This window comes from Neoarius graeffei, chromosome 15 (assembly GCF_027579695.1).
Source record: "Neoarius graeffei isolate fNeoGra1 chromosome 15, fNeoGra1.pri, whole genome shotgun sequence".
In the NCBI taxonomy this organism is placed as follows: domain Eukaryota; kingdom Metazoa; phylum Chordata; class Actinopteri; order Siluriformes; family Ariidae; genus Neoarius; species Neoarius graeffei.
The window spans coordinates 58,347,655-58,375,520 of NC_083583.1; the positions used below are offsets into that span (position 1 = coordinate 58,347,655).

Here is a 27,866-nt window from a genome sequence, read left to right on the forward strand (position 1 = left end):
GGAGGAAACCCACGCGGACACGGGGAGAACATGCAAACTCCACACAGAAAGGCCCTCGCCGGCCACGGGGCTCGAACCCAGGACCTTCTTGCTGTGAGGCGACAGCGCTAACCACTGCACCACCGTGCCGCCCGTTTGATATATCATTTTGAAGCTAAAAGATTTCTCTATCTAGTGATACCATTTATACATGTTGTCAAAATATATTGTATTTTATGCCAAAGAATACATCCAATGGTGGAATGGCACTTTAAAGTCTAATAATGACACATCAGATCCCTTATGGGAGAAAGACTGATTTTTTTTTTTTTTTTATACATTTTGTCACTTTACACATCATAATGCAATGATTGTCTACTGATTCCCTTATGTAACCTCTTATTTCACTCGAATAGCATTAATCATGATTAACAAGTGCTACAACAACGGTACTATGGTATCTGTTAGAGAGATGATGTGGAATGCAAATATATATAAGAGAGAGCGAGCTTGTGTACTGTAGCTTGGGTCCTCTTACTGCTTTGTGAAGTCAGATAGTGTACATATGAACTGATCAGGACTACGGCACTGCACAGTGGTCTCTGGAATAGAGGTACATCGTCCTGGAGCTGTTTAGGCATCATGTAGTGTGCTTAAAACGTTCAGTTTATCTTACATGCATGGAAAAGTGTCTTTCGCTTGGAATGCATAGTTCCTATTTATTTGAAATATAATTCTAGCATTTGTGCAAAAGTTTAGTGTATACATCTGTCTATAAAATTTTAACTAATGGCCTTCACCTGAGAATATTTCAGTTAGGTAAAGTTGCATTTTGCATTCTGTTAAAGACAGCTTCTGGTCTCTGTTCTATACAGGTGTGATAGTGTGTGTGGGTGTGTATGATTAGACTCAAAAGTGAGTGCAGATCATCTTCCAACAGGTGGCGCAGGAGGAACTCCTCGTGTCATAGCTACAGTGTGAGAGAATACAGAAAGTTGATCACCAGGTGCCGTGGCAAAGCAATATGGGAGTTAAGATAAGAGAGTCACATGATACAGATATACAAAACCTTTATCTTATGTACTCGCAAGCCAGACACTCAAGAGCACGGAACACTGATTGGTTTATCAAAGCAATTTTTCATGCATGGACCCTTTTCACGTGACGTCACGACAAACGCGGCCGCCATTTTGGACATGTACTACCAGTAGTTTACCACAGCCAGCATTGAGGAACGGCAGCAAAGAAAGTGTTTATTTTCAGCAAGACTTCCATCATGCCACTATATTGTTGTGCACCTGGATGTAGTAACCATCAACAAACAAGGCAAGGGTTATCATTTTATCAGATCCCGACGGAGAAGATAGATAGCGGCCATTAACAGATTGGCAGCCCTCGGCATACCAACGCTTGTGTAGTGACCACTTTGTTGGAGGTAAGATGAATAAAATTAGCCAGAAAAGGCATTACATTGCTGTTAACACTCTGTGGCGACGAGTGTGTAACCAAATAGGCTAAAATAACCCATTGTAACCTCTTTGTTCTTCTGTAGTAGCTATTGTTGACGAGCTAATGTCAACAAGAAGCTGGTATGTTACTGTAGCAATGTTTACGTTCAGTCATTTGGATGACTGTTAAAACCTTTCAGTCTCAAGTTTTTCCTTTACTGTATTTACTAGTTTACTGTAATTATGATCCGGCAGCTATTTACACCGGATCCAGTATAAATAGCTGCCGGAGCCAACGTCCGAGGTTCCAGAGCGCGCTCCGGCTTGCTCTCCCTCAAATTAAGCAGCGTGCGCCGGCTTGCTCTCCCTCAAATTAAGCAGCGCGCGCTAGCTTGCTCCCGGAGTGCTCCGGCCGAGGTTCCCCTCAAATTAAGCAGCGCGCGCCAGCTTGCTCCCGGAGTGCTCCGGCCGAGGTTCCGGAGCACACTCCGGCCGAGGTTGCCCTCAAATTAAGCAGCGCACTCCGGCTTGCTCCGGAGCAAGCCGGAGCGCACTCCGTAACCTCGGCCGGAGCACTCCTGGAGCAAGCCGGCGCGCGCTCCGGAACCTCGGCCGGAGCACTCCTGGAGCAAGCCGGAGCGCGCTCCGGAACCTCGGCCGGAGCACTCCTGGAGCAAGCCGGAGCGCGCTCCGGAACCTCGGACGTTGGCGTGTATGTGTATGGCGATGGGTTTTTAACGACATAGGTATACAGATCATGTGGGCCGAAGTCAGGTAAAGACGAGGGCTTCGTGTACTTCCGTACGTCAGTGAACAATCCTGGTGGAAGCAGGTAAACGTGGTTCTCTAAGCCTGCTAACCTCAATTTTTGCAAATACCTCTCCCTCCGCTCGCCCTGTAAATGCCCTACGTCGTTGGATAGCGAAGGTGTTTTCTGCATCTCGCTCCTTTTTATGTTTTTCGTTTGTCGCCTTCCTCGCATTCAAACTGATTCAAGCCGAAGTCCACTACATGTCCAAAATGGCGGTCGCGTTTACGAAGGTCACGTGACTGAAAAGGGTCTATAGCCCAAATTAGGACCGTGCAAGAAACTGAGTTTAAAAAAAAAAGTCAATTTTCAACGCAATCCGTTTCAAGCACAGCACCATTATTCCCTCTTATTTCCTGTGACCAGTAATCATCAACAATGCACCACCTGATCTGACACCTGCAGCACAATAACACTGTCAGAAGGCTTTGAGTGAATTTTAAAACGACCCAAAAGGAACAAATGTGTTTAATATCAAGATTAAATATCACGTACTGAATATTAAACTCCCAGATACTGAATAAACAATACCTACGCGTGTGAAACACTAAATAATAAGCATATATACACTACCGTTCAAAAGTTTGGGGTCACCCAGACAATTTTGTGTTTTCCATGAAAAGTCACACTTTTATTTACCACCATAAGTTGTAAAATGAATAGAAAATATAGTCAAGCCATTTTTCTGGCCATTTTGAGCATTTAATCGACCCCACAAATGTGATGCTCCAGAAACTCAATCTGCTCAAAGGAAGCTCAGTTTTATTAGTCTGGCTAACGCAATTTCAAAGCTCTGCGAGCATTTGGTCTGGCAAAGATATTAAGCCCAACCGTTTCCCAAAGCGCGTGGCTGACCCGCCTCCCTGAAATGCCTCAGTTTGCTACTGGTCGAAGCCAGAAAAGGCTGTGATGAAGCTTAAACCAATCACATCACTCTTTCCTCTGACGTATGTGACGTGACGGAAACTGCTTGAGTAACAGGAAGAAGGAGGAGCTGAAGAGGAAGAGGACGATAATAGCGCGATCAAAGGCGAGACAACCACAACGATAGGATTCTCGCTGAGCCCCATTGATTTGGCTACCAGCGGGGCTAACTGGTAGATTAAACTCTTACCGAAGCCGGTCGGGAGCAAGGCGAAAACGTCCTTCCTTTCAATAAATACCTCCAGGGCTGCTCTTTGCTCCGTTTTCAATGGAGAACTTCCCGTTGAATGCTTTCAATACAGCATCTACCGCTGTGTTAAAGGCTTGCCGCTGCTCCATGTTCGTAATGTTTCTAGTGAATGAAGCGCTTCCGGCATAGATTCTGTAAACAATCTATGGCTTCCGGTCGCAGTTCTACTACGTCACTGCCTTGAACACGCCTCTACCCAGGGCCGTTGGAGATGCTCAAAGTTGATTGGCTCCCGATTTTTCGGGAGCTTGGAAGAGCTGGAGATAGCTTGCCTTGCCAGACTAAATTCGCAACAGCCCCCCGTGTTGCGTCACACTTAGGATGGGCAGGCCCAGGCTACAGTTTTATAGCTTCTCTAAAGAGCTCAACTGTTTTCAGCTGTGCTAACATGATTGTACAAGGGTTTTCTAATCATCCATTAGCCTTCTGAGGCAATGAGCAAACACATTGTACCATTAGAACACTGGAGTGAGAGTTGCTGGAAATGGGCCTCTATACACCTATGGAGATATTGCACCAAAAACCAGACATTTGGGCCCTGTCCACACAGCAACGGATTCAGGTGAATCTGATAAAATTGTTTATCGTTTCGGCCTGGCGTCCACATGGCACCGGCGTTTTGGGTGCCCCAAAACGATATTTTTTGAGAACGGGTTCCAGAGTGGAAAAATCTGGCAGAGGCGCCGTTGCGAAGTCGTCTGGATGAGTAGAACGGATTTGTTTACGATGACGTCACAACCACATGACTAGAACAAGCAGCACTCTTGCTGTTTTGTATGAACCACTGCATTGCATTCACTTTTGTATACAGCTTTTCTTTTAAATAAACAAGTAACTGAACCATTTCTTGAATTTCTTTTTTTTTTATTGGATAAGACTGCTTTTCAAAATGTTCACACACAATATAAAAAGTTATATAAATTATATAAAAATGCTTTTCAAAGTGTTCACACACAATAAGAAAATTAAGTTGTATAAAACTATGCACACTAATAAAACTAATTTGTACACACAGAAGGCACGATTTCCTCGCGTAGTTGCAGCCATCTTCTTCCTGTTGTTGTGTGTTTGTTCCCAAGTGCTTCACGCTGGGTAGAAGAAGGGGTTTATGCGCATGCATCCTACTTCTTCTATTGTTCTGGTGTCTCCGATGGGACCGTCTTACAGCGCATGTAGAGGTGTGGCATGTGTATTGCATCGTTTTCAGCAAGCGTTGCCATATGTACCTGATATTTTACTGATCCGTTGCCCATGTGGACGCGATATTTTTTTTTAATAAAATCTCGTTGCCGTTGTCGTGTGGATGTAGCCTTAGTAGAATTTAGCTAGAATAGTCATTTACCACATTAGCAATGTATAGAGTGGATTTCTGATTAGTTTAAAGTGCTTTTCTTTCAAGAATAAGGACATTTCAAAGTGACCCCAAACTTTTGAACGGCAGTGTATCTCCAGGATTATCATTTCATCCAGAATCATGCAGCCCTAACACAAACTGTGGACTATTTTTTATTCAGTGCTTAATGGTCATTTACAGATTTCAGCACCTTTATGAAACGTCCATTTTGTGGCAATAGTTCGGGTTACAGCTTTCAACATTATCTTTATACTGAGCTTTAAAAAAAATCATGGGAGAAAAACCATCTAAAATGATTATTTGTGTATTCACATATACAGCACAGGGCTGTCTGCAGTATTACAAACCACAAACAAGTAAAGCCAATTAAAAAAAAAAAAAAAGATTTGAATACTAGGCTGTTATTCTACATATTAAACAAGTCGGCATTTGTATGTCACTCTAAACCTCACTAAAGGCTTGGACATGACAAATTAAGCCTTGGATCACCAGAACACACGACTCAAACCAACTCATCAGCTCAAAGTGCTCAGTCGTCAGCTACCCTGCCGTGGGATTCAGACTACATGTGAATTAATGGCACCAGACCAGCCACTGTAGCTGCACGCTGGAACGCTGTCATGTAATTCCGACTGACTGCTGTTCATATACTGTACACACATCACAGAGACCATTACAACATGTTCAAAATATAGGCAGCTTGGGAAAACTGGTTCTTACCTCTATTGGTTTTACTGGGATAGATTTTTGAGAACGGTCTGTAGTCTTCTGGAGGAGGCAGATCCTCAACAGGATGGAAGGAGTATTTGGACTCAAAGTCATCTGAGAAACAAACAGGCAAACACAAGAATAGCTTTATACTTTAACTATTAAAGAAATGTACGCTTTTACACTACACAAATGGATTAGGACAGGGCTTTTCAAAGTGTGGGGCGCGCCTCCCCTAGGGGGCACCAGAGTTCTTCGGGGGGGGGGGGGGGGGGGGGGGGGGGGGGGGGCGCAACGTGAGGAAAAATAAACCAGAATAAGTTACTATTGCGAACATTTAGCGAACTTCAGCTAGCCTTTGCCAGAGACAAAATGGATCGATTTTTAGTACCTAAAGCTACAGTGAGTGAGGAGACAGAGTCTGGGCCAAGCAAAAAAAGAAGGAAGTATGACCACGATTATTTAAAGTTTGGATTTTCATGGACTGGATCTGAAGATGCTCCACTGCCACAGTGTGTTGTCTGCCAAGAGGTGCTCGCTAACGATGCTATGAGATGTTTAAAATGTGTAAAACAAGATGTTTTTTAAAAAAAGCACAGATGTTTAAAATGTGTAAAAAAAAATGTTTTAAAAAGCACAGATGTTTAAAATGTGTAAAAACGAGGTTTTAAAAAAGCACAGATGTTTAAAATGTGTAAAAAAGATGTTTTAAAAAGCACAGATGTTTAAAATGTGTAAAAACGAGGTTTTAAAAAAGCACAGATGTTTAGAATGTGTAAAAAAAAGATGTTTTAAAAAGCACAGATGTTTAAAATGTGTAAAAAAAAAGATGTTTTAAAAAGCACAAATGTTTAAAATGTGTAAAAAAAAAGATGTTTTAAAAAGCACAGATGTTTAAAATGTGTAAAAACGAGGTTTTCAAAAAGCACAGATGTTTAAAATGTGTAAAAACGAGGTTGTTTTCAAAAAGCACAGATGTTTAAAATGTGTAAAAAAAAGATATTTTAAAAAGCACAAATGTTTAAAATGTGTAAAAAAAAAAAATGATGTTTTAAAAAGCACAGATGTTTAAAATGTGTAAAAACGAGGTTTTCAAAAAGCACAGATGTTTAAAATGTGTAAAAAAAAGATGTTTTAAAAAGCACAGATGTTTAAAATGTGTAAAAAAAGATGTTTTAAAAAAGCACAGATGTTTAAAATGTGTAAAAACGAGGTTTTAAAAAAAGCACAGATGTTTAGAATGTGTAAAAAAAGATGCTTTAAAAAGCACAGATGTTTAAAATGTGTAAAAAAAAGATGTTTTAAAAAGCACAGATGTTTAAAATGTGTAAAAACGAGGTTTTCAAAAAGCACAGATGTTTAAAATGTGTAAAAAAAAGATGTTTTAAAAAAGCACAGATGTTTAAAATGTGTAAAAACGAGGTTTTAAAAAAGCACAGATGTTTAAAATGTGTAAAAAAGGATGTTTTAAAAAAGCACAGATGTATAAAATGTGTAAAAGAGGTTTTAAAAAAGCACAGATGTTTAAAATGTGTAAAAAAAGATGTTTTAAAAAAGCACAGATGTTTAAAATGTGTAAAAACGAGGTTTTAAAAAAGCACAGATGTTTAAAATGTGTAAAAAAAATGTTTTAAAAAAGCACAGATGTACAAAATGTGTAAAAAAAGAGGTTTTAAAAAAGCACAAATGTTTAAAATGTGTAAAAACGAGGTTTTAAAAAAGCACAGATGTTTAAAATGTGTAAAAAAAGAGGTTTTAAAAAAGCACAGATGTATAAAATGTGTAAAAAAAGAGGTTTTAAAAAAGCACAGATGTTTAAAATGTGTAAAAAAGATGTTTTCAAAAAAGCACAGATGTTTAAAATGTGTAAAAGAAAAAAAAAATGTGTACAACAACCATTTTTTTAAATACGAATGGAACATTAAGTATAGCAACAACAAAAATTGTAAGGGGGGGGGGGGGGGGGGGCGCTGTTGTTTATTTGCTCTCTGAGGGGGGGCTCACTCTCCCACACTTTGAAAACCCCTGGTTTAGGAGTCATTTCTGTTTCCAGTCGAGAGTACGCTGTGCGCATTTTGGCTGCCACTTCTCACCGGAGCTTTTTCTTTTTTTCCCTCTCTTTGTGTTTGTATAGTTTGATGTTTTTTAATATATGTTTTGTCCGCTGGTTGTGGCGTAGCTCCGGACCAAGTTTTGAGCGTCAGTTCCCTTCAGGCCTTGGTCTGCCGTGGGTGATGCCTGTGCTCCTCATGATGGACTGCAGTGAGCTTGTTTCTCTTTTAACATCGGGACATGCCAGCGCTCTGTGCTCGCTTTGTGGATCCATGGCGCGGTGTTCCGAGCGATGCTGCCCAGTGGCGTTGTGGCGGCTGTGTGGGATTTATCTTCATGTGCCTTTTGGTGGGACGGTGGTAGCTACGCCACTGGAATTACATCCTGACCCTCTTTTGTCAGACTCTCCCCCCTTCCCTAATTGTAAAGCGACCTTGGGTGCGAGAAAGGTGCTATATAAAATGAACTAATTATTATTTGAAAAAAATATAAAGGAAATGTGGTGTTTTGAAGAAATTATTTAACTATTTAAGGGTTTTATTGAATTGCTTTAAAAAAAAAAAAAAAAAGTGAACTCATTTTTGGGAATGTGCTTATTGATTCCGCTAAGTGACTTCTACGTTCTTATCACATACCAGAAACACATGCACAAAGTTTCCTGGATGGTTTGGCCATGCCCTTTTATTATCCTATCTGATTCTCTTCTTATCAAGCATGAAAATCAGAACGTACACTTCCTTTTCCACACTTTCTAATCTGTCCAACCATGAATTCCACCTGGGAGTAGAACAGGCAGATGTTTATTAGTGACCACAGCACCAGATATGTTTCTGCCTAACCGGTCTGATTTCAGATCATCTGTGCATCCTCCGTATTGGTTTCCATAAAGAGGAACTGCAGAGGCTCAATTTGAATTCCTGAGAGATCATTTGACTGCAGTGCCATTTCCCGACACTGATAACGTCCAAAGTTCAGATAAAATGATCAACCGCCAATGTCTGAAGGCAAACGCCTAAAAATGCACTCTCCAGACATCTAGTGTAATCTCAGATTATTTTCATAATCTTCAATTTAAAAAAAAAAAAAAAAATTAAGGTTACAGCAACTATTGGCCTTGTAGTCTCTCTCACACAAAGTCAACGTTGATGGCCAGAACAGCTACTCTTACACAAAGAACTGGTTTTGTAATAATTTGCTGAATACTGTCCTGAATATTTGCTTGCAAGGCTAAAAAACTTGGACAGAGACAGAAGTAACAAAAATTATGCATACTAAACAATAAAGCAGGCTGACTAAAATGACGCCAAGGTAACCAAAAAAAACAAAAAAACCCACACACAATAAAACAGATGATTATCAGATTGACTTATCTGTTGAATATTTGTCCCTCTGATCCTTATAGCATTACCTTGCAGCAGGCTTTTAGATAGAGGGGCGTCTGGGCGTCTTTTCGACGCCCTGTACTGAAAAAAACAAGAAATTGGACGCCCTACTTTTTAGTACGACGCCCTAAAGACGCCCTAATATTTCCGCCCGTGTTATGTCCGGTAACTTAGCTGAATATGTTAAAAAATCGCCGAGTCTGAGCTTTCCGAGGATCTACAAGCTTTGTTGACACCGCCATTTTGGAAATTTCAGAAGTCTCGCTTTGACAGCTGTCTTTCCCGAAGACGCCCAGGGTTACCATAGCAACAGCACGAGCCCAGAGTACAAAATATAGGCACCCGCCGCAGAGCTACAGAAACACGCGTTTCTATGGCTGCACTAATTTCAAAGTTGTGAGAGCCCTCGTTATAAATAAATGGGTTATTAAATAAATTTGGTGTACAAAGCACTTGTAATATGCGTTCCCAGAGCAGAGGGGGAAAAGATGTATGCCTAGGAGACACTGGCATAAATATCCAGACAATATAGCCGTAGACTATATTGCCGCAGCTAAATGTGGAATGTAGTCTATAGAAAACCGGCCTTACCTGACATGTTATTTATCCCGAATAAATCCTTTTAACAGTAAATAACACATTTTCATGCAGATTTTCCCAACATTACAGGCTACGTAGTGGAGAGTGTGGTAGTCGAGCCGGCGGGTAGTATTTCTAGTAGGCTAAACAATAATCAAATACGACACGTTCTAAAGGATGCTGGGATTCCAAAGAACGCACGTGAAAAGGACGAACACGTGGGATATTTGGTAAGGAAGATAGAAGATAGATTTTTCTGAGTTTTTTGGGCATGACAGGAAGAAAATGAAGAAAAGAGGAAGGCAAACAACGATTTCCAACTTCTTTCAGAAGAGAACTCATGTAAGTTTTTTTTTTTCTTCTGTAACTGTTGATAGGCTTGGAATGTCAAAAAACTATCACAATCCCATAACTAGACAGCCAGGTTTCTTGCATGAATAAATAGGGATGACCGGGGTTGGTTGTCACAAGTTATGGTTGTCACATTCGTCATATCTCAGCCACCATAGGGCGCTGCTCAATTCCACCAAGATAGAAATGTTTAGAATTAGTACTGGGATCATTCTACCTGAAAAGTTATTGTGTGTTGCATGCATTTCAAAGGTGAGAACAATTTGAAGGTTTTTCATACCTAAATGTAAATTTTTAGTACCTTGGTTTTTACCTTCTAGCTTTGTAATTAATGGGTTTCTATTGAAAAAACGAATACCATTATAATGTTTGAAGACTTAGCCATATTTCCTGTGTGTTTTTTTCTTTGTTATACTAAATCTTTGGACGCTAGCGGCTTTGAAAGCAAAACTGGTCAGCCGGGGTTGGTTGTCACACTGTGTTCGGGGTTGGTTGTCACATGTAATGCAATTGCAATAGGTGCACTACTGACTGAGACAAACACAGCTACAACAAGCTTTATTTATGTAGTATTCTGCGATCAGAAAGCTTTATAGCTAATTTGTCATGCTTAATATGCAACTCCAGCTCAAAAAATCCCAGAAATATACCCATTTTAATAATAATATTCATTAAAAATATACGCAGTTTGCAGTGTATTTTGTTTTGGTGTTCCCAAAGTTGATATTGTATTACCAATCTGTTATACCTACATGTATTTTGAATACATTTTCTTTAACATTTTTACATAATTCTCAAAAATATGTATGTATTTTCGGTTCCTGTACCGCCCCATTGAAATAACATTGTGACAACCAACCCTATAGGGTGTCACAATCTGTCAAAGTGTGTTTGACAGCCCATATCTTTTGAACACAACGACATAAAGTAGAAATACCACCTTCCATTCGTACCTGAGACTTGCAGCTTCCTTTGTACATTGAAAGGGACCCTATTCATACTATTGATACAAGAATGTTGTAACAAAGGCAAAAACACTTGGCTGTATTGCTCAAAATTTGCTGTCAAAATGAAGGAAATAGCATTTGAGAGCATTAGAAATTTCAAAATTTTCCGGGGGAGTACCCCCGGAACCCCCTAAAACACTCGTGCCAGCGGCGCTCAACGCGCCGCTACACCTCGCCACATACAGTGACACCTGCAAAAAAGTTAGACTCCCTAAAAAAAAATCCTGCCTAAAAGCCTGCCTTGCAGGTTAATGGACGTTTTGAGGTATAAACAGTGATGAAGAGGAGATCAAGGAGAAGAACAGTACCAGTCAAAAGTTTGAACACACCTACATACACGTAGGGTTTTCTGTATTTTGTACTTCCTACATTGAGCAATTCCAGCGTTATGGACGTGACACTTGAACTCAAAATGGCAACAAATGACCCAGTGCATGTTTTATTGTCTCCCAGTATTTAAACAGGTGTTGCATATTTTAAGGCTGTACCATACTGGAGAAGTGATAGAACAAGAACAATTCCCATAGTACATCTAGGGCATGCCAGAAAATGCCAATAAAAGATGCGTTATGGATGTGACAGAAAAAGTATCACTTTTCTTGGGTGACTGTACATTTTTATCAAACTCTGTGAAATTGTAAACCTAATGTCGAAATGGAGATATCCATTTGATAGAGGGGTCCAAGGTGAATATTAAAAAATCTTTGTTTAAAATATTTTGTATTTCATGCAGAGTTTCGGAAGGAAAAGTCAGCGTTATGGATGTGACGAAATTCCATTACGGATGTGACGCGTCTGAAAGAGACATAGCATATGTTTAGAAAATCAGCAATTTAACCACCATAACCCTTTGAAAAACTCTCTAAATATCAGCTAAAACTATCAAAGTGCTTAAATAATATTTAGGATGGCTATTGTTTTGCTGTTTTGTGGATTTTAGCATACATTTCTGTGGCTTGTGGCAATAATATAGAATTGTACATGATCAAAGTTGATTTTAGCTTGGGGTTTACATTATAAGAAAGAAAGACTGACAGGGACATATTAGGTTGGTTACAAATTGATTAACTTATTCACATCTGTAAAATACAGGCCTAGGTGATATCTCTGGGAGTGGTTTTGATGTATTACATGTTGCTTTATTTTTGCATGGTGAGGTTGACATTTACATGGAATTGCCCCATTGTAGAATAATACTGAAGACATCAAAACTATGAAATACCATCTGGAACATGTATGAAATTAAGTGGTAAACAAAAACGTGTTAAAAAAAAAAGTTTAATATTTTAGATTCTTCAGCGTTTCCGTTGATGACACTTTACACATCTTAACCAGTTTCATGAGGTATGCCCCTTTTCCACCCAAAGCAGTTCCAGGGCTGGTTCGGGGCCAGTGCTTAGTTTGGAACCGGGTTTTCTGTTTCCACTGACAAAGAACTGGCTCTGGGGCCAGAAAAACCGGTTCCAGGCTAGCACCAACTCTCTGCTGGGCCAGAGGAAAGAACCGCTTACATCAGTGGGGGGGCGGAGTTGTTAAGACCAACAACACAGGGCTTTCCACAAGCGCCGGCTGCCGGCCATACAGCCGACTACACAATTAAGTCCAGCCGGCTACTTTAATGACTATTATTTTTGTAGCCCACAGGCTCTAAATATTAATTTTCGATTTTAATAAAATTAAATGTTTATCTAAACGGACTGACAATGTCAAACTGAACCGTTGATCAGGGGAGAGTAACTCATCCGCGGCCCCGACATGCGGTGTGTGTGCGCGCGCACACTCGGCGGAGGCAGTAGTGTGTCGGGGCTGTCGGAGGGAACAGAAGCAGAGATGACGCTTATTTTGTCTCCGGTAAACCAGTCTTCTCTCGTTCAATTACGTGCTGGCATCAAAAGACACCGTTGGTTGTAAATGAAACCAAACTGAGTGGTTGGAGTGTATTTTCATACACAAATGGAGAAATGTTCGCTGAGTGTGTAATTGTGTAGCCCCACTGCAGACCGTTGTCGTTGTTGATTCATAGCATGCTCAGCTGCGTGAATGTGTCACGCACCGAAAATAAGAGATTTACAAGCCAGGAACGCCTCATGATGCAATACGCAAGAAAAGAAAGAAGACTTACTGCCATTTTACTTTGTATTTGAGTAAAGTGAATAAATAAATGGTCTGTGGAAAATACATTTAATCCTGGGAACTGCTTGCACAGGAGTTTATTTTGTGTTTACTCCCCCCGGCGGCTACTTATTTGTCATGGCTGGCTAGTATGAGCCTTAGTGGAAAGCCCTGCAACAATAGCAAGATCGCGAAAGGTCGCCATTTTTAAGCAGCGAGAAGCAGCAGCTGTACAAACGCAAAGTCATCCATTATTATTATTGTCGTTGTTGCTGCTGCTTCTTCTCCGTGTTGTTGTTGCTACAATGTTCGCGCCAAGATTTATACAAACGCAGTGACGTAATGATGTGGCTTCGCTTAGCACCCCGAGCGATGGAAAAGCAAACTGGTTCTCAGCTGGCTCGCAAGTTGAACGAGTTGTGAACCAGCACCAGCCACAAACCAGCCCTGGAACTGACTTGGTGGAAAAGGGGTAGTAGTCACCTGGAATGCTTTTCAATTAACAGGTGTCTCGTCAAAAGTTAATTAGTGCAATTTCTTGCCTTCTTAATGCGTCTGAGATCGAACAGTAAATAGCCCTATTCCACACCACAACTGTAATAAATCCATATTATGTCAAGAACCGAGCAAGTACGTGTAAAGAGAAACGACATCCATCATTAGTTTAAGACAGGAAGTGTCTTAATTAATAAAAATAAAGAAAAAACGTTGAATTATGCTGTGTTCACACTTATACCGGTACGATAGTGGTATAACTGTATCGATACAAAGTATACCGGTACAGTTTAGTGCATCCGTCCACACTAGCGAGAAATGTTTGCGGTTTTCTTTCACGGAAGTTGAAATGCGCGTGCTCGAAATGTTTCCGTGGTTACCGAGTAGCTTCCTTCCGAGAATATGGCGGATGAAACAACGTGTGTGTGTGCTTTTTGTTGTCAGTGTACAGTCTGTATTTCTGGTGGTCATTTATTCAGTCGAATCGTATAAAATGTGCGAGGCAGTTGAGAAAGAAACAAAGAAAACGAATCTCCCTTGCTCCCCCTCCCCTTCTCTTCCCCTCCCTTTCTCTCCCTTTTCCCCTCTTCCTCCTTTCTTCCTCCCTCTTCCCCCTTCTCCCTCTTTCCTTCTCTTCCCCTCCCTTTTCCTCCTTTCTTCCTCCCTCTTTCCCCCTCCCTCCTCCCCCTTTCTCCCCCCCTTTCTTTGCTCCATGTAGCTCCACGGTCGTTTTGAGCCATTTTGACGTTTTATTTACAGCTGGAAAGCACGTGCGTATTGTATTGTATGAATAACCCGGAAGACGTAGGAATGGTTCATTGCGCTTGCGCATTATATTTGTATCGATACGGAGCCGCTTCATCTGTCCACACTACAGCGAAGCGCTACAGTACCAATACGAAACCTATACATTTGTGGGTTTCGTACCGATACAGTTATACCGCTACAGTACCGGTATAGTTGCTAGTGTGGACAGGTGTTGCGGTACGAAAGTAGTTTCGTATCGGTACAAAATCCCTAGTGTGGACAGGGTATTAGATAATGTGTCCAAACTTTTACCTGGTTAAATGTTCCTTCAATTTAACTTCAAACGTGAGCTAGCAGACTGCAGCTTTAATAAAGATGCGCAACTCATAGCTTGAAAATAATAATGCACACTTAATTTCCAGGGACAGCTGGAAACCTTTCGAGTGTTCACATAAACGACACTGAACTTCACCGTTTTCCCAAACTTTTCATGTGCTTTTCCTGACCACCAGGACTTTCCTCAAATTGTTGCCACAAAGTAAGAAGCACAAAATTGTCGTTGTATGCTGCAGGATTACAATACTCCTCCACTGGAGTGAAGAGGCCCAAAAACTTTCCAGCACACCATATTAAGAAAGTACGGGCTATAATGAAAAGCCTATGGAGCATACATATCAAATTTAATTTGAGGTTTAATTATACAGTAATAAATATCGATCATTCCGACAGTTTTACCCTTTTCTAAACTAATTCCTTTAACTTGGCAAACACTGAAACAAAATATAACTCTGTTTGAGAACCTTTCCAATGGAGCACTTGCATGTGACGTCACAGCCGATCCAGATTGTGACAGACGCCATCTTGTCGGTCAAACGCCATATTCCGCCTTCTACTTCTGGTTCTACTTCTACCTTTTCTTCTGGAAAACCCTACTATATACAATTCTACTACAACGGCTGCGGCTACAAGCTCTCCCTACTTGTGCACGTTTTTTATGTTTTGTGTGTGTATTTTTGCGTGTTGTTCGTCTGTACCGGACTTCAATATCCACTACAACCGTATGGACTTACTGGACATTGGTTTCCAGCAGAAAATGACGGTTTGTAGCGATTTCCATCGCATGCACAACATTCCGGACGAGATAGCGAGACCAGCGGGGTCTCCATGGATTGTTATTGGAAGCAAAGCGAAGGAGGCGGCGCCGGGAGCGGAAGCAAAAGCGAGGCTGCAGAGCCGGCCTGTTGACTAAGCTCAGAAAACAGCCACTCAAATCTCCACTGCTAAGCCTCTACCTCTCCAACGCCAGGTAAACAAGACGGACGATTTGGAATTACAGCTGGAATTACCTTATTCTATTCTATAATCGGCTGGTCAGTGCTATACTCAATACTTAAGTGACTTACCCATCCAGTGAGGATTGTTATTTTCTTGTTTACAAGATGCCACATCTGAGTTGCTGACAAATCCTGAATTTCTGTAAAGATAACTGTCCAGAGATTTATAAGCACGCAGTGCTTCACCACTGAACAGCGAGGGAAAGTTGATGAGGTAATTATACACGTCTGGGTATTCCGCTGGCAGTTCAATATCCACTGACGCGGTCGTGAAAACTCGGTCCGGTAAGCCATAAGGGTCACTAATCTGTAGATCGTTTATTTTAGACATATATCTAGTTATCTGTTCATTAGAAAAATGAGCCGTGTAGTCCGTCGGTTGAAATTGATCCATTCTGTACACGAGTGCAGCAGTATTCAGCTGTGTTTTTGACCGACAAGATGACGGCTGTGTACTTTCCGGTCACGTGACTGCAAGATCTCTATATACTGACGCAGACTCACCAGAGGAAGCTCGAGAGGCAGGTGTGTGTCCATTGCGCATAGGTGGAGGTGGAGGTGGATGTGATGAGAGTTGGCGACTGGAAGAGCCGGGTGGTGGGGGTCTCCCTCGGCTCTCGTAAGAACTTTGAGAGCTACCGCTCTGCATGCGAGCCGGAGGAGGAGGAGGAGGGGGTGCGTCACGAGTCCCATTCCGGGATGCAGAGGGGGGAGCCTGGGCGTCTATATTAATAAATACAAACATGCAAAAACTTTTAAAGAAGCATGTGGATTCTTTATAAGCATCAACATTTCTAACAGAAAAAAAAAAATGGCGAGTTACTTGTTCGTCGTCCTGGAGGGTCTCGAGCTGGTGGTGGTGGTCGGCTGCTTTGTTGGGGTGGGGGCGGCGGTGGGGGTGGGGCTTGACTACGAGAACTACTATGAGAACTCTCATTGGTCCTCCTGTGAAGCGAGTTCCGCCTCAGTGGCAACTCAGGGGGTGGATCACCGTTAGCCATTGAAGGGGGCTGTCGGTAAGGAGGAGGAGGAGGGGGTGGTGGTGCAGATGAAGAACCAGGTGAAGAGCGAGAAGTAGATTTTGACAGGACATCACGTGCAGATGACGGGGGAGGAGGAGCTCTGTTCACACTTGGTGGTGGGAGGGGCTTCTCTAGCCCATAAGAGCGGCCAGTGCTCTGGCTGGCGGTGTGAGGAGGGTTATTGCCACGTCGACTGAAAGGCGGAGGGAGAGGAGGAGCAGCGCTGTTGGGTTTTGGGGTGCTGCTGCCACTGCCCGGTTTCGAAATGTCAGGTAGTGAAGGGCGAGGATTCCGAGGTTGCTCAGGAGGCGAGGAGCGCTCATCATTGGCCTGTTGGCTCGTAGGACGGGGCACAGCAGGACGTGAACCCGGAGGCCGCAGTGCTGCTCTGCCAACAGTGTTCTCTGGAAAGAAATATATGATGCCATCAACACCATTTACTGTTTTGTCCATTTTACAACGTTCACTTGTTTGGTAAACGTGCCTCAAACATGTCTTTTTTTTTTTTTCCTACTATTCCTTTCCTCAATTAAACTCCATTACTAATAAACTGTAGTTTTATTTTGCATAAAAACCAAACCACAGCATGGGCATGCTCTTGGTAAATCAGTTTCTCCAATTCAGTAATCATACATTTTATTTTTAGAGTCTTAATGAATATACGATACCAGTTAGTGCTTCGAACCCAAACTGCAAAATTATATTTCTTTACCCCAAACAAAATATATTATTCATGTTATGGCAGAGCCACAATTTTTACTTTTCAGCAGTAGGATCATATCACATGATTCAAATTCTCAGCACCATAGGAATGTAACAGGTAGCATTACCACCTCACAGGAATTTTCACATGTTCTCTCCATGTTCCCTGTTTTTCCTCCTACCTCTCAAAAACAAGCCACTTCATGGACTGGCTATGCCAAATTGCTCCTAGGTGTGAACGAGTTTGTGAATGTGTGTATATGGTGCCCTGCCCTGTAGCTTATTCCCATACACTCAAGAGAACACACACTCAGTGTTCCAATGATTGGCTCTGCATCCACCACAGCCCTGACCAAGATATACAGTGGTGCTTGAAAGTTTGTGAACCCTTTAGAATTTTCTATATTTCTGCATAAATATGACCTAAAACATCATCAGATTTTCACACAAGTCCTAAAAGTAGATCAAGAGAACCCAGTTAAACAAATGAGACAAAAATATTATACTTGGTCATTTATTTATTGAGGAAAATGATCCAATATTACATATCTGTGAGGGGCAAAAGTATGTGAACCTCTAGGATTAGCAGTTAATTTGAAGGTGAAATTAGAGTCAGGTGTTTTCAATCAATGGGATGACAATCAGGTGTGAGTGGGCACCCTGTTTTATTTAAAGAACAGGGATCTATCAAAGTCTGATCTTCACAACACATGTTTGTGGAAGTGTATCATGGCACGAACAAAGGAGATTTCTGAGGACCTCAGAAAAAGCGTTGTTGATGCTCATCAGGCTGGAAAAGGTTACAAAACCATCTCTAAAGAGTTTGGACTCCACCAATCCACAGTCAGACAGATTGTGTACAAATGGAGGAAATTCAAGACCATTGTTACCCTCCCCAGGAGTGCTCGACCAACAAAGATCACTCCAAGAGCGAAGCTGTGTAATAGTCGGCGAGGTCACAAAGGACCCCAGGGTAACTTCTAAGCAACTGAAGGCCTCTCTCACATTGGCTAATGTTAATGTTCATGAGTCCACCATCAGGAGAACACTGAACAACAATGGTGTGCATGGCAGGGTTGCAAGGAGAAAGCCACTGCTCTCCAAAAAGAACATTGCTGCTCATCTGCAGTTTGCTAAAGATCACGTGGACAAACCAGAAGGCTATTGGAAAAATGTTTTGTGGATGGATGAGACCAAAATAGAACTTTTTGGTTTAAATGAGAAGCGTTATGTTTGGAGAAAGGAAAACACTGCATTCCAGCATAAGAACCTTATCCCATCTGTGAAACATGGTGGTGGTAGTATCGTGGTTTGGGCCTGTTTTGCTGCATCTGGGCCAGGACGGCTTGCCATCATTGATGGAACAATGAATTCTGAATTATATCAGCGAATTCTAAAGGAAAATGTCAGGACATCTGTCCATGAACTGAATCTCAAGAGAAGGTGGGTCATGCAGCAAGACAACGACCCTAAGCACACAAGTCGTTCTACCAAAGAATGCTTGAAGAAGAATCAAGTTAATGTTTTGGAATGGCCAAGTCAAAGTCCTGACCTTAATCCAATGGAAATGTTGTGGAAGGACCTGAAGCGAGCAGTTCATGTGAGGAAACCCACCAACATCCCAGAGTTGAAGCTGTTCTGTACGGAGGAATGGGCTAAAATTCCTCCAAGCCGGTGTGCAGGACTGATCAACAGTTACCGCAAACGTTTAGTTGCAGTTATTGCTGCACAAGGGGGTCACACCAGATACTGAAAGCAAAGGTTCACATACTTTTCCCACTCGCAGATATGTAATACTGGGTCATTTTCTTCAATAAATAAATGACCAAGTATATTTTTGTTTCATTTGTTTAACTGGGTTCTCTTGATCTACTTTTAGGACTTGTGTGAAAATCTGATGTTGTTTTAGGTCATATTTATGCAGAAATAGAGAAAATTCTAAAGGGTTCACAAACTTTCAAGCACCACTGTAGTTGTTAGTGAAGACGAATGAATGAATGAATAAAATATATACATTTGTTTTTACACAAAAAACACTTGTACTGAATAGGAACGTTTTTAAATAAATGGTAGAAGCAGTTAGAACAGAATTCATTCTATAGTTGGGACTAATCTGTAAAAGTCCAGCATTTCTAGAATTGTGATCATTTTGAAGAAATGAGTCATGCTTTAAGCATCCTGAAAGTGGCCAAAATTATATTTTATAAATACAAGAGCTTATTAGGAGAATAACTTGAATTTCTAGTGCTGAAGATGACTGAAAGTCTTTGTGTGAAGGGCCTTAATAAAAATTACCTCCTACTGGACGAAGTTTAGGCACTCCTCCACTAAACAAGCCTCCCATTGGCATCGGGCCAGAACTGCCACCAAAGCCCCCTCCACTTCCTCCTCCACCCCCTCCAGGTTCTGAGAAAGTGCACGCACACACACACCAGATGGATGATTAGCCATAATGAAAGTCTAGTCAAACATTAATTTTACCTTTTTAATAAGTTCTCTTGATTTCACTGCTCTTATCTCAGTGACCTACTCTCGAGGACAGGTGCACTTCTGTCACTGACGTTTGTGACTTTTTTCAGCTTGGCCCCTTTGCATATGTCTGACAACAGGGCTCCTCTTCCTTTAGCTTCATCCCGTGACAGCTTGGGAGGGGTAGTGTTTGCCTGTAAAAATGATTCCTTCTTGACCGAGGTTCAAATCAAGCCACATCTAAAGTCACTTAGCCTTATTACTTGATCATGTCATCATTGTTATAATGCTCAGGATAACAGAATAGCAACCAAGAAATGTTCTGGATTCTGAATGAATAAGAAATGAGGTGATCTTAGTCAATGCATAGAGTAAGAGACCCTCTGTACTGCAGATACCTGGTTGAAGGTGGGGGGAGGTGGAGGTCCAGGAGGAGGAGGAGGTGGTGGAGGAATAGGCATATTGCTGTTTCTCCAAGAATGGTGACTATCACCCGAGTCTCAGCAGCTGGGTTTCTGCTCACAAAAGCTCTGCACATTGAAAGACATACATTTGTAATACATTTTCATACTCAATGCTGGCGTGTAAAGAGTTGGCATATTAATATACACTAAAATGGAAATATGACATATGATAAATTTACCTGAACATGCATTCTCAGAAAAAAAAAAAAAGGATACTAAACTCTACCTTCCTCATCACTGGGATGGTACTTTTTTGTGCCTTTTAAATCTTTAATCTAAAAACTAATTATGATCCACTTATGTACCTTAAATCATTTTAAAGACATACACTATATCCATGTTTCTAGTTGAAAGATAGCCTACATATGTGCCACCCTAGCATCAAGGAAATATATACCGTACTGTTTTCTGAGTGTGCAAATAATGAAACAGAGCCTCGATTCTTTAACATACAAATAAAACAACATATTCAAAATGAAAAACCCCAAATGTTTTGTTGTTTCCTCCTTTTCACTCATCACTAAAGCTCCCCAAACCAGTCTGATAGGATCCCTACATCCCTACTTTCCAAAAAATGTTTGAGCACATTGTAAATGAACATCTCTCTCCTGCTTTCTCTCATATACAGTTGCAGTCAGAATTCTACATACACGGACACGACCGTCATCATGGACATGGATGTCACGGCAGTATTGGGTGTCCGATTTCCTTGAACCGTTCTTTTTTTTCTGTGGCATAATGATTTTCTATTAAAGATGCATGTTGTAGGAAAAAAAAAAAACCTTGATGCACAGTTTTAATTATTTTGGGTTTTCTGAAATCACCACAGGGTCAAAAAAAAATTATATATTTAGGTTATTAATTCAGTGCTGCTGAAAGTTCCAAACTTGCCAAGGCCAAGTGTTTGTTTGACAGCCCTCATTGGATTGACCAACACTCAATACAATAGGAAAGTCCAAGGAGCTCAGTGCAGATCTGAGAAAGAGGATCACTGATTTACACAACTCAGGAATGTCTTTTCAAGCCATTTCTAAACAACTACAGATTCCAAGATTAGTTCAAACAATTTGAATGCAAGTACAAATTACTGGAAGGTGTAACCACTTTTCCAAGCCTCTTTGCTGGAAGAAGACTGAAACTGTCACCCTCAGATAAGAGAAAATTGTTTCAGACAGTCAGGAACAACCCATGAACCACAAGGCCATGAAATAGAATCTGCTGCAACATTGTCTACAGTCAAGTGAGTTTTGCATTGCCATGGACTGAGAGACTGCCATCCAAGAAAGAAGCCCCTGCTCCAAAATCGACACCTTCAAGCTCAAACTAAAGCTTGCAGCTGACCATATGGACAAAGAAAATGCCTTCAAGAGGAAAATTTTATGCTCCGACGAGACAAAGATTGAGTCATTTGGCCACAATGATCAGAGATACAGAGGAACCTCTGTTACCAACTGTTAAAGGAGATATGCAGAACCTTTATTTTTAAATAAGTTTCTGAGTGGATAGTATCTCCATCCTTGACTCTTGTATGCTGCATAAATGGGAATAAAAAAATATATTTTTTTGAGAGTTAAAATCGACCGCAAAGTTGGCATTGGAGCCGCCCCGCTGAGCCAGCCAGCCCCGAGTGCGTGACGTCACAGCGGGAACCGGTTTTAAGGCTGAGGCCTTTTACAGCTACAGACCAAAGTCATGTAAATAAAAATTTATGGTGAAAGTAAGAAATATCGTTACCGACTTGCTCAACTAAGACTGATTTGACTTCATTGATTGCGGGTTGACTCTCATTAAAACAGGATAGGTGTTATAACTTATGCAACATACATGTACATGCATGCATTTTCACTGGTAAAACGTAAAAGGCTAATTGAATAATCAGATGAACTGAGACAATCACATTCTGAAGCAAATTAAATAATCTTATACCGCTAACTTAAACACACAATACAAGTTACATGGATTAATCTAAATGCAGGTAAACAATGTGTTGTTGATTTTGTTGTTTTGTATCCCAATAAGAGTTGCGTCTTACCCATCTGTGTTCTCGCTTCTTGAAGGCCGACCTTGTGGCCGACTGTTTTGAAACAATCTGACTTTCTTTCAGTTGTTCGTTCAGTTCTCCGTTCATTCGCTTCTTCCGCGTAAGGGCGAGATATTGCTGCTGAGGCGAGCATATCCAGTGGAGAAATCAGACGGCTGGTCCACTCATTCTCCATTTTCTCCATACTGAGTACTCCGCCATTACTGCTCAGCTCAGGCAATTACTAAAACCCGGGACGGGAAGGGACGTCACTGGTTTTAGCAACAACCGTGGGGAAGGTCACTCCCCGTGCAATAATATGTCCCGTACCGTCCCGGGTTTTAGCAACAACCCTCGGCTCACCCTCCGGGAGAACTGGTGCAACTGAACTTACTGTCCTTTTCTTGTAGTTTTATTTAATTGTTGGTACTGCACCCTCTTTCAATACGGGCTTATAGCCAACGCTCTTCAACAGATCAGAGGTCTCGTACGAGTCTTCAATAAAATGTGCAGAGCAGAGGAGAGACCACTTCGTAGGCGCCCAATGTGTCCGTGAACTTCTCGCAAAACGCGTCCAAATCTTTGCAGTTTGAACATTCTTGGGCCATGAATGCAACGTAAATCCACCTTCTGTCATGTTGCTGCACCCGCCAGCAACACATCTACGTGACATGGCGATAAATTAGCTCAAAACGGAAGCTTGAAGTTGCAGTCAGCTCTGTGTTTTAGTATAACAGAAATGGCGATGAGACTGATAGACTTCCTGCTGTGACGTGACGGATGTCAAGGTCATTCACTCAGACCACTACCTATATAAATCACTTTAATCATAAAAATTACTATATTAGATTTATTGTTAATGCTTAAAACTATTCCGATGCCATTCTTGAGGTCTCAAGGCATTTATAAACAAAAAGTGAGGCCATGGTTCTGCGTATATGCTTTAAGCATGGTGGTGGTAGCATCATGCTCTGGGGCTGTCAGTGGAACTGGTGCACAAAGTGGATGGATTAATGAAGAACCTCAGAATTCTTCAGCATAACCTTAAACCATCAGAAACTTGGACTCAACTGGGTGTTCTAACAGGATGACGACCCCAAACACACATCAAAGCTGGATGTGGAAGATAAAGCAGGCTAACATAAAGCTTAAAACAATTCCTGACCTCAACTCTATTGAAAATATATTAACTGTGCTTAAAAGTCAGGTCTGTGCCAGGAAACGCACAAATTTACTTTAACTCTATACATTCTGCCAAGATGCGTGGTCAAATATCCAGGCCAGAAGCTTGCTGTTGGCTAACATAAAGCACCTAACCGCAACTATATCTTCTATACAAAACATAAACGTAGACATGAACAAACAATACACCACTTCGTCAGTTCCAAGTGGAATGTTGTTAAGCAGGATCACCAGCAGCCACACCAGCAAGTGAGGTGCGAGGCTGGAAACAAGAAATGCAGCTCATGACATTACGCGTGCCCTGTTCTGTACCTTACACACACACACACACACACACACACACACACAGTTAAAATGTATGAAGTAACCATGAGCGATTTCTGACCATCAAATTTCTTCAAATCAGATCAGAAACAGTTTATACTGTACTAATTTCCCCAGACACCAAATCCACCAAGTTTGCTGCGCGTGCCAAGAGGAAAAAAAAAAGCTGAGGTAAATGTTTGAGTAAATCACTTCTTATTAATAAGTGTACCTGGCATAAACACGATGTTGGCTACAATCAGGGCTTTGAACCAGAATTTTTTTCCTATTGGTTCGTTCCGAACAGAAACGGAATTTTAACGTTTCCGGTTTTGGTTCCACCATTAAATAGACGTTCCCGAACCGGTTAGAACAAAAAAATTTTGTTCCCGGAACGGTTAATTACGTTCCCTGTCAGCTGTTTAACAAATGGCTATAAAATTATGTCTCTGTCTCATCCAGCTTAAGCCAAATGTAGGCTAATTCTATTACAACCTTCATTAAATAAGACAAGAAATAATTCAAAACAATTATTATTTCAAATGTTGGCGATTTGAGGCGGCACGGTGGTGTAGTGGTTAGCGCTGTCGCCTCACAGCAAGAAGGTCCTGGGTTCGAGCCCCGGGGCCGGCGAGGGCCTTTCTGTGTGGAGTTTGCATGTTCTCCCTGTGTCCGCGTGGGTTTCCTCCGGGTGCTCCGGTTTCCCCCACAGTCCAAACACATGCAGGTTAGGTTAACTGGTGACTCTAAATTGACCGTAGGTGTGAATGTGAGTGTGAATGGTTGTCTGTGTCTATGTGTCAGCCCTGTGATGACCTGGCGACTTGTCCAGGGTGTACCCCGCCTTTCGCCCGTAGTCAGTTGGGATAGGCTCCAGCTTGCCTGCGACCCTGTAGAAGGATAAAGCGGCTAGAGATAATGAGATGAGATGTTGGCGATTTGGATTCTCAGTATGTCTTCCCATCTACACAAACAGAAAAAGTGCCAAAAATGAAAGAGAATTCGTTTAGTGTGTTACCAAAGGCTAGTCAGGCCCTATAGAGGGCTACCGCATGACGTCACCGCGCCGCGAGATTTTGTTAGGCGCCATATTGGAAGACCAAGTACACATCTATGCAAGTACATACATACATAAAACAAACTACACCTGAAATGTAGCCAGGGCCGGTTCTGCCCTAATCTGGACCCGGGTGCAACATCGCGCAACCCCCAAAAAAAAACCACCAGTCTAAATCAGGACAACCATCACATAACTATAACTATAAACATTTTATATCAACTATTTTAACTAAATGGGCTATAATAAATAAGCCTGCAGGCAGCCACGGCGGGCTGCCTCAGAAAAGTAACCATTCAATGACACAACTGAAAGCCTGAAGCCACGGCGGGCTGCCTCAGAAAACTAACCATTTGTCCTACCTTAAAACTCGTTTTGCATTTTCTGCCTCCTTTTTTGTATTTTCAACCCTCCGTTTATTTTCTTTCCGTTTCTGAAAACCCAATTTGTGTCCAGACATTTTGTTCTGCTACCAACGAACTAACTCGTCAGGTCTCGTCTCTCGAGCCCGCGATGATTCCCGTGGGAAGGGCAACAACTGATACATTTTTACAAACAGCCAATAGGGAGGTTGCAACGTTCAGGCTCTTCTTTGCTCAGACACTCAGTAATGCACTTACTCACTTATTATCACGTGGAGACGTGATAGCAGTCCACCCTCCCGCTCTCTCCATTCAGTCAGCGAACGTCACACAGGAAGTGAACCCCAGCGGGTCATAGAAACTTGCGCAGGAGAAGAATGGCTTTTTTATTTGTAGGCTACGGAAACTTTGAGGAACGAAATAAAAACCGGTATTAACCGGTTACCATTATTTTTAATAAGCGTTTCTGTTCCGGAACATAAAAAAATAAAGTTTCTGGTTTCGTTTCTGTTCCATGTGAAATAGAAAAAGTTCCCGGTTTTCGTTTTCGTTCCTTGAACCGGTTCAAAGCCCTGGCTACAATAATGATATCTTGAACATTATTAGTATGTTTATTATCAGAATACATAAAACAATAGTGGGCGGCACAGTGGTGTAGCGGTTAGCACTGTCGCCTCACAGCAAGAAGGTCCTGGGTTCGAGCCCCGTGGCCGGCGAGGGCCTTTCTGTGTGGAGTTTGCATGTTCTCCCCGTGTCCACATGGGTTTCCTCCGGATGCTCTGGTTTCCCCTACAGTCCAAAGACATGTGGATTAGGCTAATTGGTGGCTCTAAATTGACCGTGAATGTGAGTGTGAATGGTTTTTTGTCTCTGTGTGTCAGCCCTGCGATAACCTGGCGACTTGTCCAGGGTGTACCCCGCCTTTCGCCCGTAGTCAGCTGGGATAGGCTCCAGCTTGCCTGCGACCCTGTAGGACAGGATAAGCGGCTAGAGATAATGGATATAATCAGGTGGTAAAATATTGGTGCACAGAAGACAAAACAAAGTAGTAGGTTTCTGGGTAGTTTGGCAAGCTGATGTCCTCTGTTGCCCCTTTTCCACCAAAGCAGTTCCAGGGCTGGTTTGGAACCGGATTTTCTGTTTCCACTGACAAAGAACTGGCTCTGGGGCCAGAAAAAACGGTTCCAGGCTAGCACCAACTCTCTGCTGGGCCAGAAGAAAGAACTGCTTACGTCAGCGGGGGGGCAGAGTTGTTAAGACCAACAACAATAGCAAGACCGCGAAAGGTCGCCATTTTTAAGCGACGAGAAGCAGCAGCTGTACAAATGCGAAGTCATCCATTATTGTTGGTGTTGCTGCTGCTTCTTCTTCTTCTACGCAGCGACGTAACTGACGTAGACCGCGATGTAACTGACGTAGACAGCGACGTAACTGACGTAGACAGCGACGTAACTGACGTAGACAGCGACGTAACTGACGTGGCTCCCCTTAGCACCCCGAGCTATGGAAAAGCAAACTGGTTCTCAGCTGGCTCGCAAGTTGAACGAGTTGTGAACCAGCACCAGCTCCGAACCAGCCCTGGAACTGATTTGGTGGAAAAGGGGTATGTGGTAGCTAACCGTTGTTCTCAGGTAAAAGTGAAGGTGGGAGTCAAACCTCTCCCCTTCGCCCCAACACGGCATGCGCCTGCTGATAACGGCTCTTCCAAAGTAATCGACCACAACGTCACATATTAAAAAAAACACAGCCTGGCGCCTGTCATGAAAAAAGACAAACTTTTTTAATGACTTCGAAATTATTTCTTCAAGAAAGCCTCATTTCATAAACACAGGAACAAGGAAATGGCCCAGCAGGCAGGCGGTGAAGTTTGTGAAGTAAAACTTGCACAAGTCTCTGCAGATATAAAAAGACAGTGAACTTACGGTAAATGTCAGGAAGTAAACAGCCTAAAATCACAGGTATGGAGTAATAAGTTAAGTAATGATCTGGCCCTGTGAGAAACACACTGACAGGTTCAGTCTCAACAAACTTAATCATCTGAGGAGGAAAAAGAAAACCTTCAAACTCAGGGCGGCTTCTGTCCAGCAGACAAACAATAAACTGAAGGAAGGTGTAGAATAGTAAATAAAGAACACATTAGAAACCAGCAAAGTACAACAAAGTAGTTTACAAGTCTTTACTTCATTTTGCTCTCTGAAAATACAATAAAGTCTCGACTATGTATGTTATATTATCTTACCTGAGACTAGTCACTCAGTGCCTCGGGTCTCCAACAGCATTGGGCACCGCTGCGGTAATCTCAGACAAACCAAACCAAACCAAACCTGGAACTCTACACGAGCCGCAGCTTCATGGTGTCCGCTCGCCTCACACTCACACTGGGGCTGGAAAACTAACCACAGAATTAAACTATCACTCAAAACTAAACATTAGCCAAACACAGGCGCAATAAACCTACGGAAATCTCCTGCTGTGTAAACTTTCAGCCCAGACAAAGTGAGGTGGAGGAGCCACCGCTTTACGGCTTCAGCAGCGAACAGCCCAGCGCTGAGGAACCCGGAAGTGCAGGATCAGGACAAAATGGAGGCAGATGGCCGAAAAGCTCCGATTAGAGCCGAAAGCGGTTTGTAGTTTAAGCCTTGACCAAACTAAACTCAGCTCCCCGGGTATTTTCCCCCCACACACTATTTATTCGACTACTACTAACAGCCAAGTGCCCCAAAACCAGCTTTCAACGAATAAACTTTCACCTGAG

At 42.0% G+C, this 27,866-nt stretch overlaps 1 protein-coding gene across 1 annotated transcript; it reads right to left on the reverse strand.

The window, feature by feature from the left end:
• On the reverse strand, nucleotides 1–27,866 carry wipf2a (WAS/WASL interacting protein family, member 2a). Its single transcript, XM_060941710.1, has 8 exons — nucleotides 27,351–27,866; nucleotides 20,122–20,253; nucleotides 19,785–19,917; nucleotides 19,550–19,660; nucleotides 16,354–16,956; nucleotides 16,035–16,253; nucleotides 5,484–5,585; nucleotides 1–949 (listed from the first exon to the last, which is right to left on the reverse strand). The coding sequence occupies exons 2-8, from the start codon at nucleotides 20,182–20,184 to the stop codon at nucleotides 906–908; spliced, it is 1,275 nt and encodes a 424-aa protein (XP_060797693.1). The 5' UTR covers nucleotides 20,185–20,253; nucleotides 27,351–27,866; the 3' UTR covers nucleotides 1–905.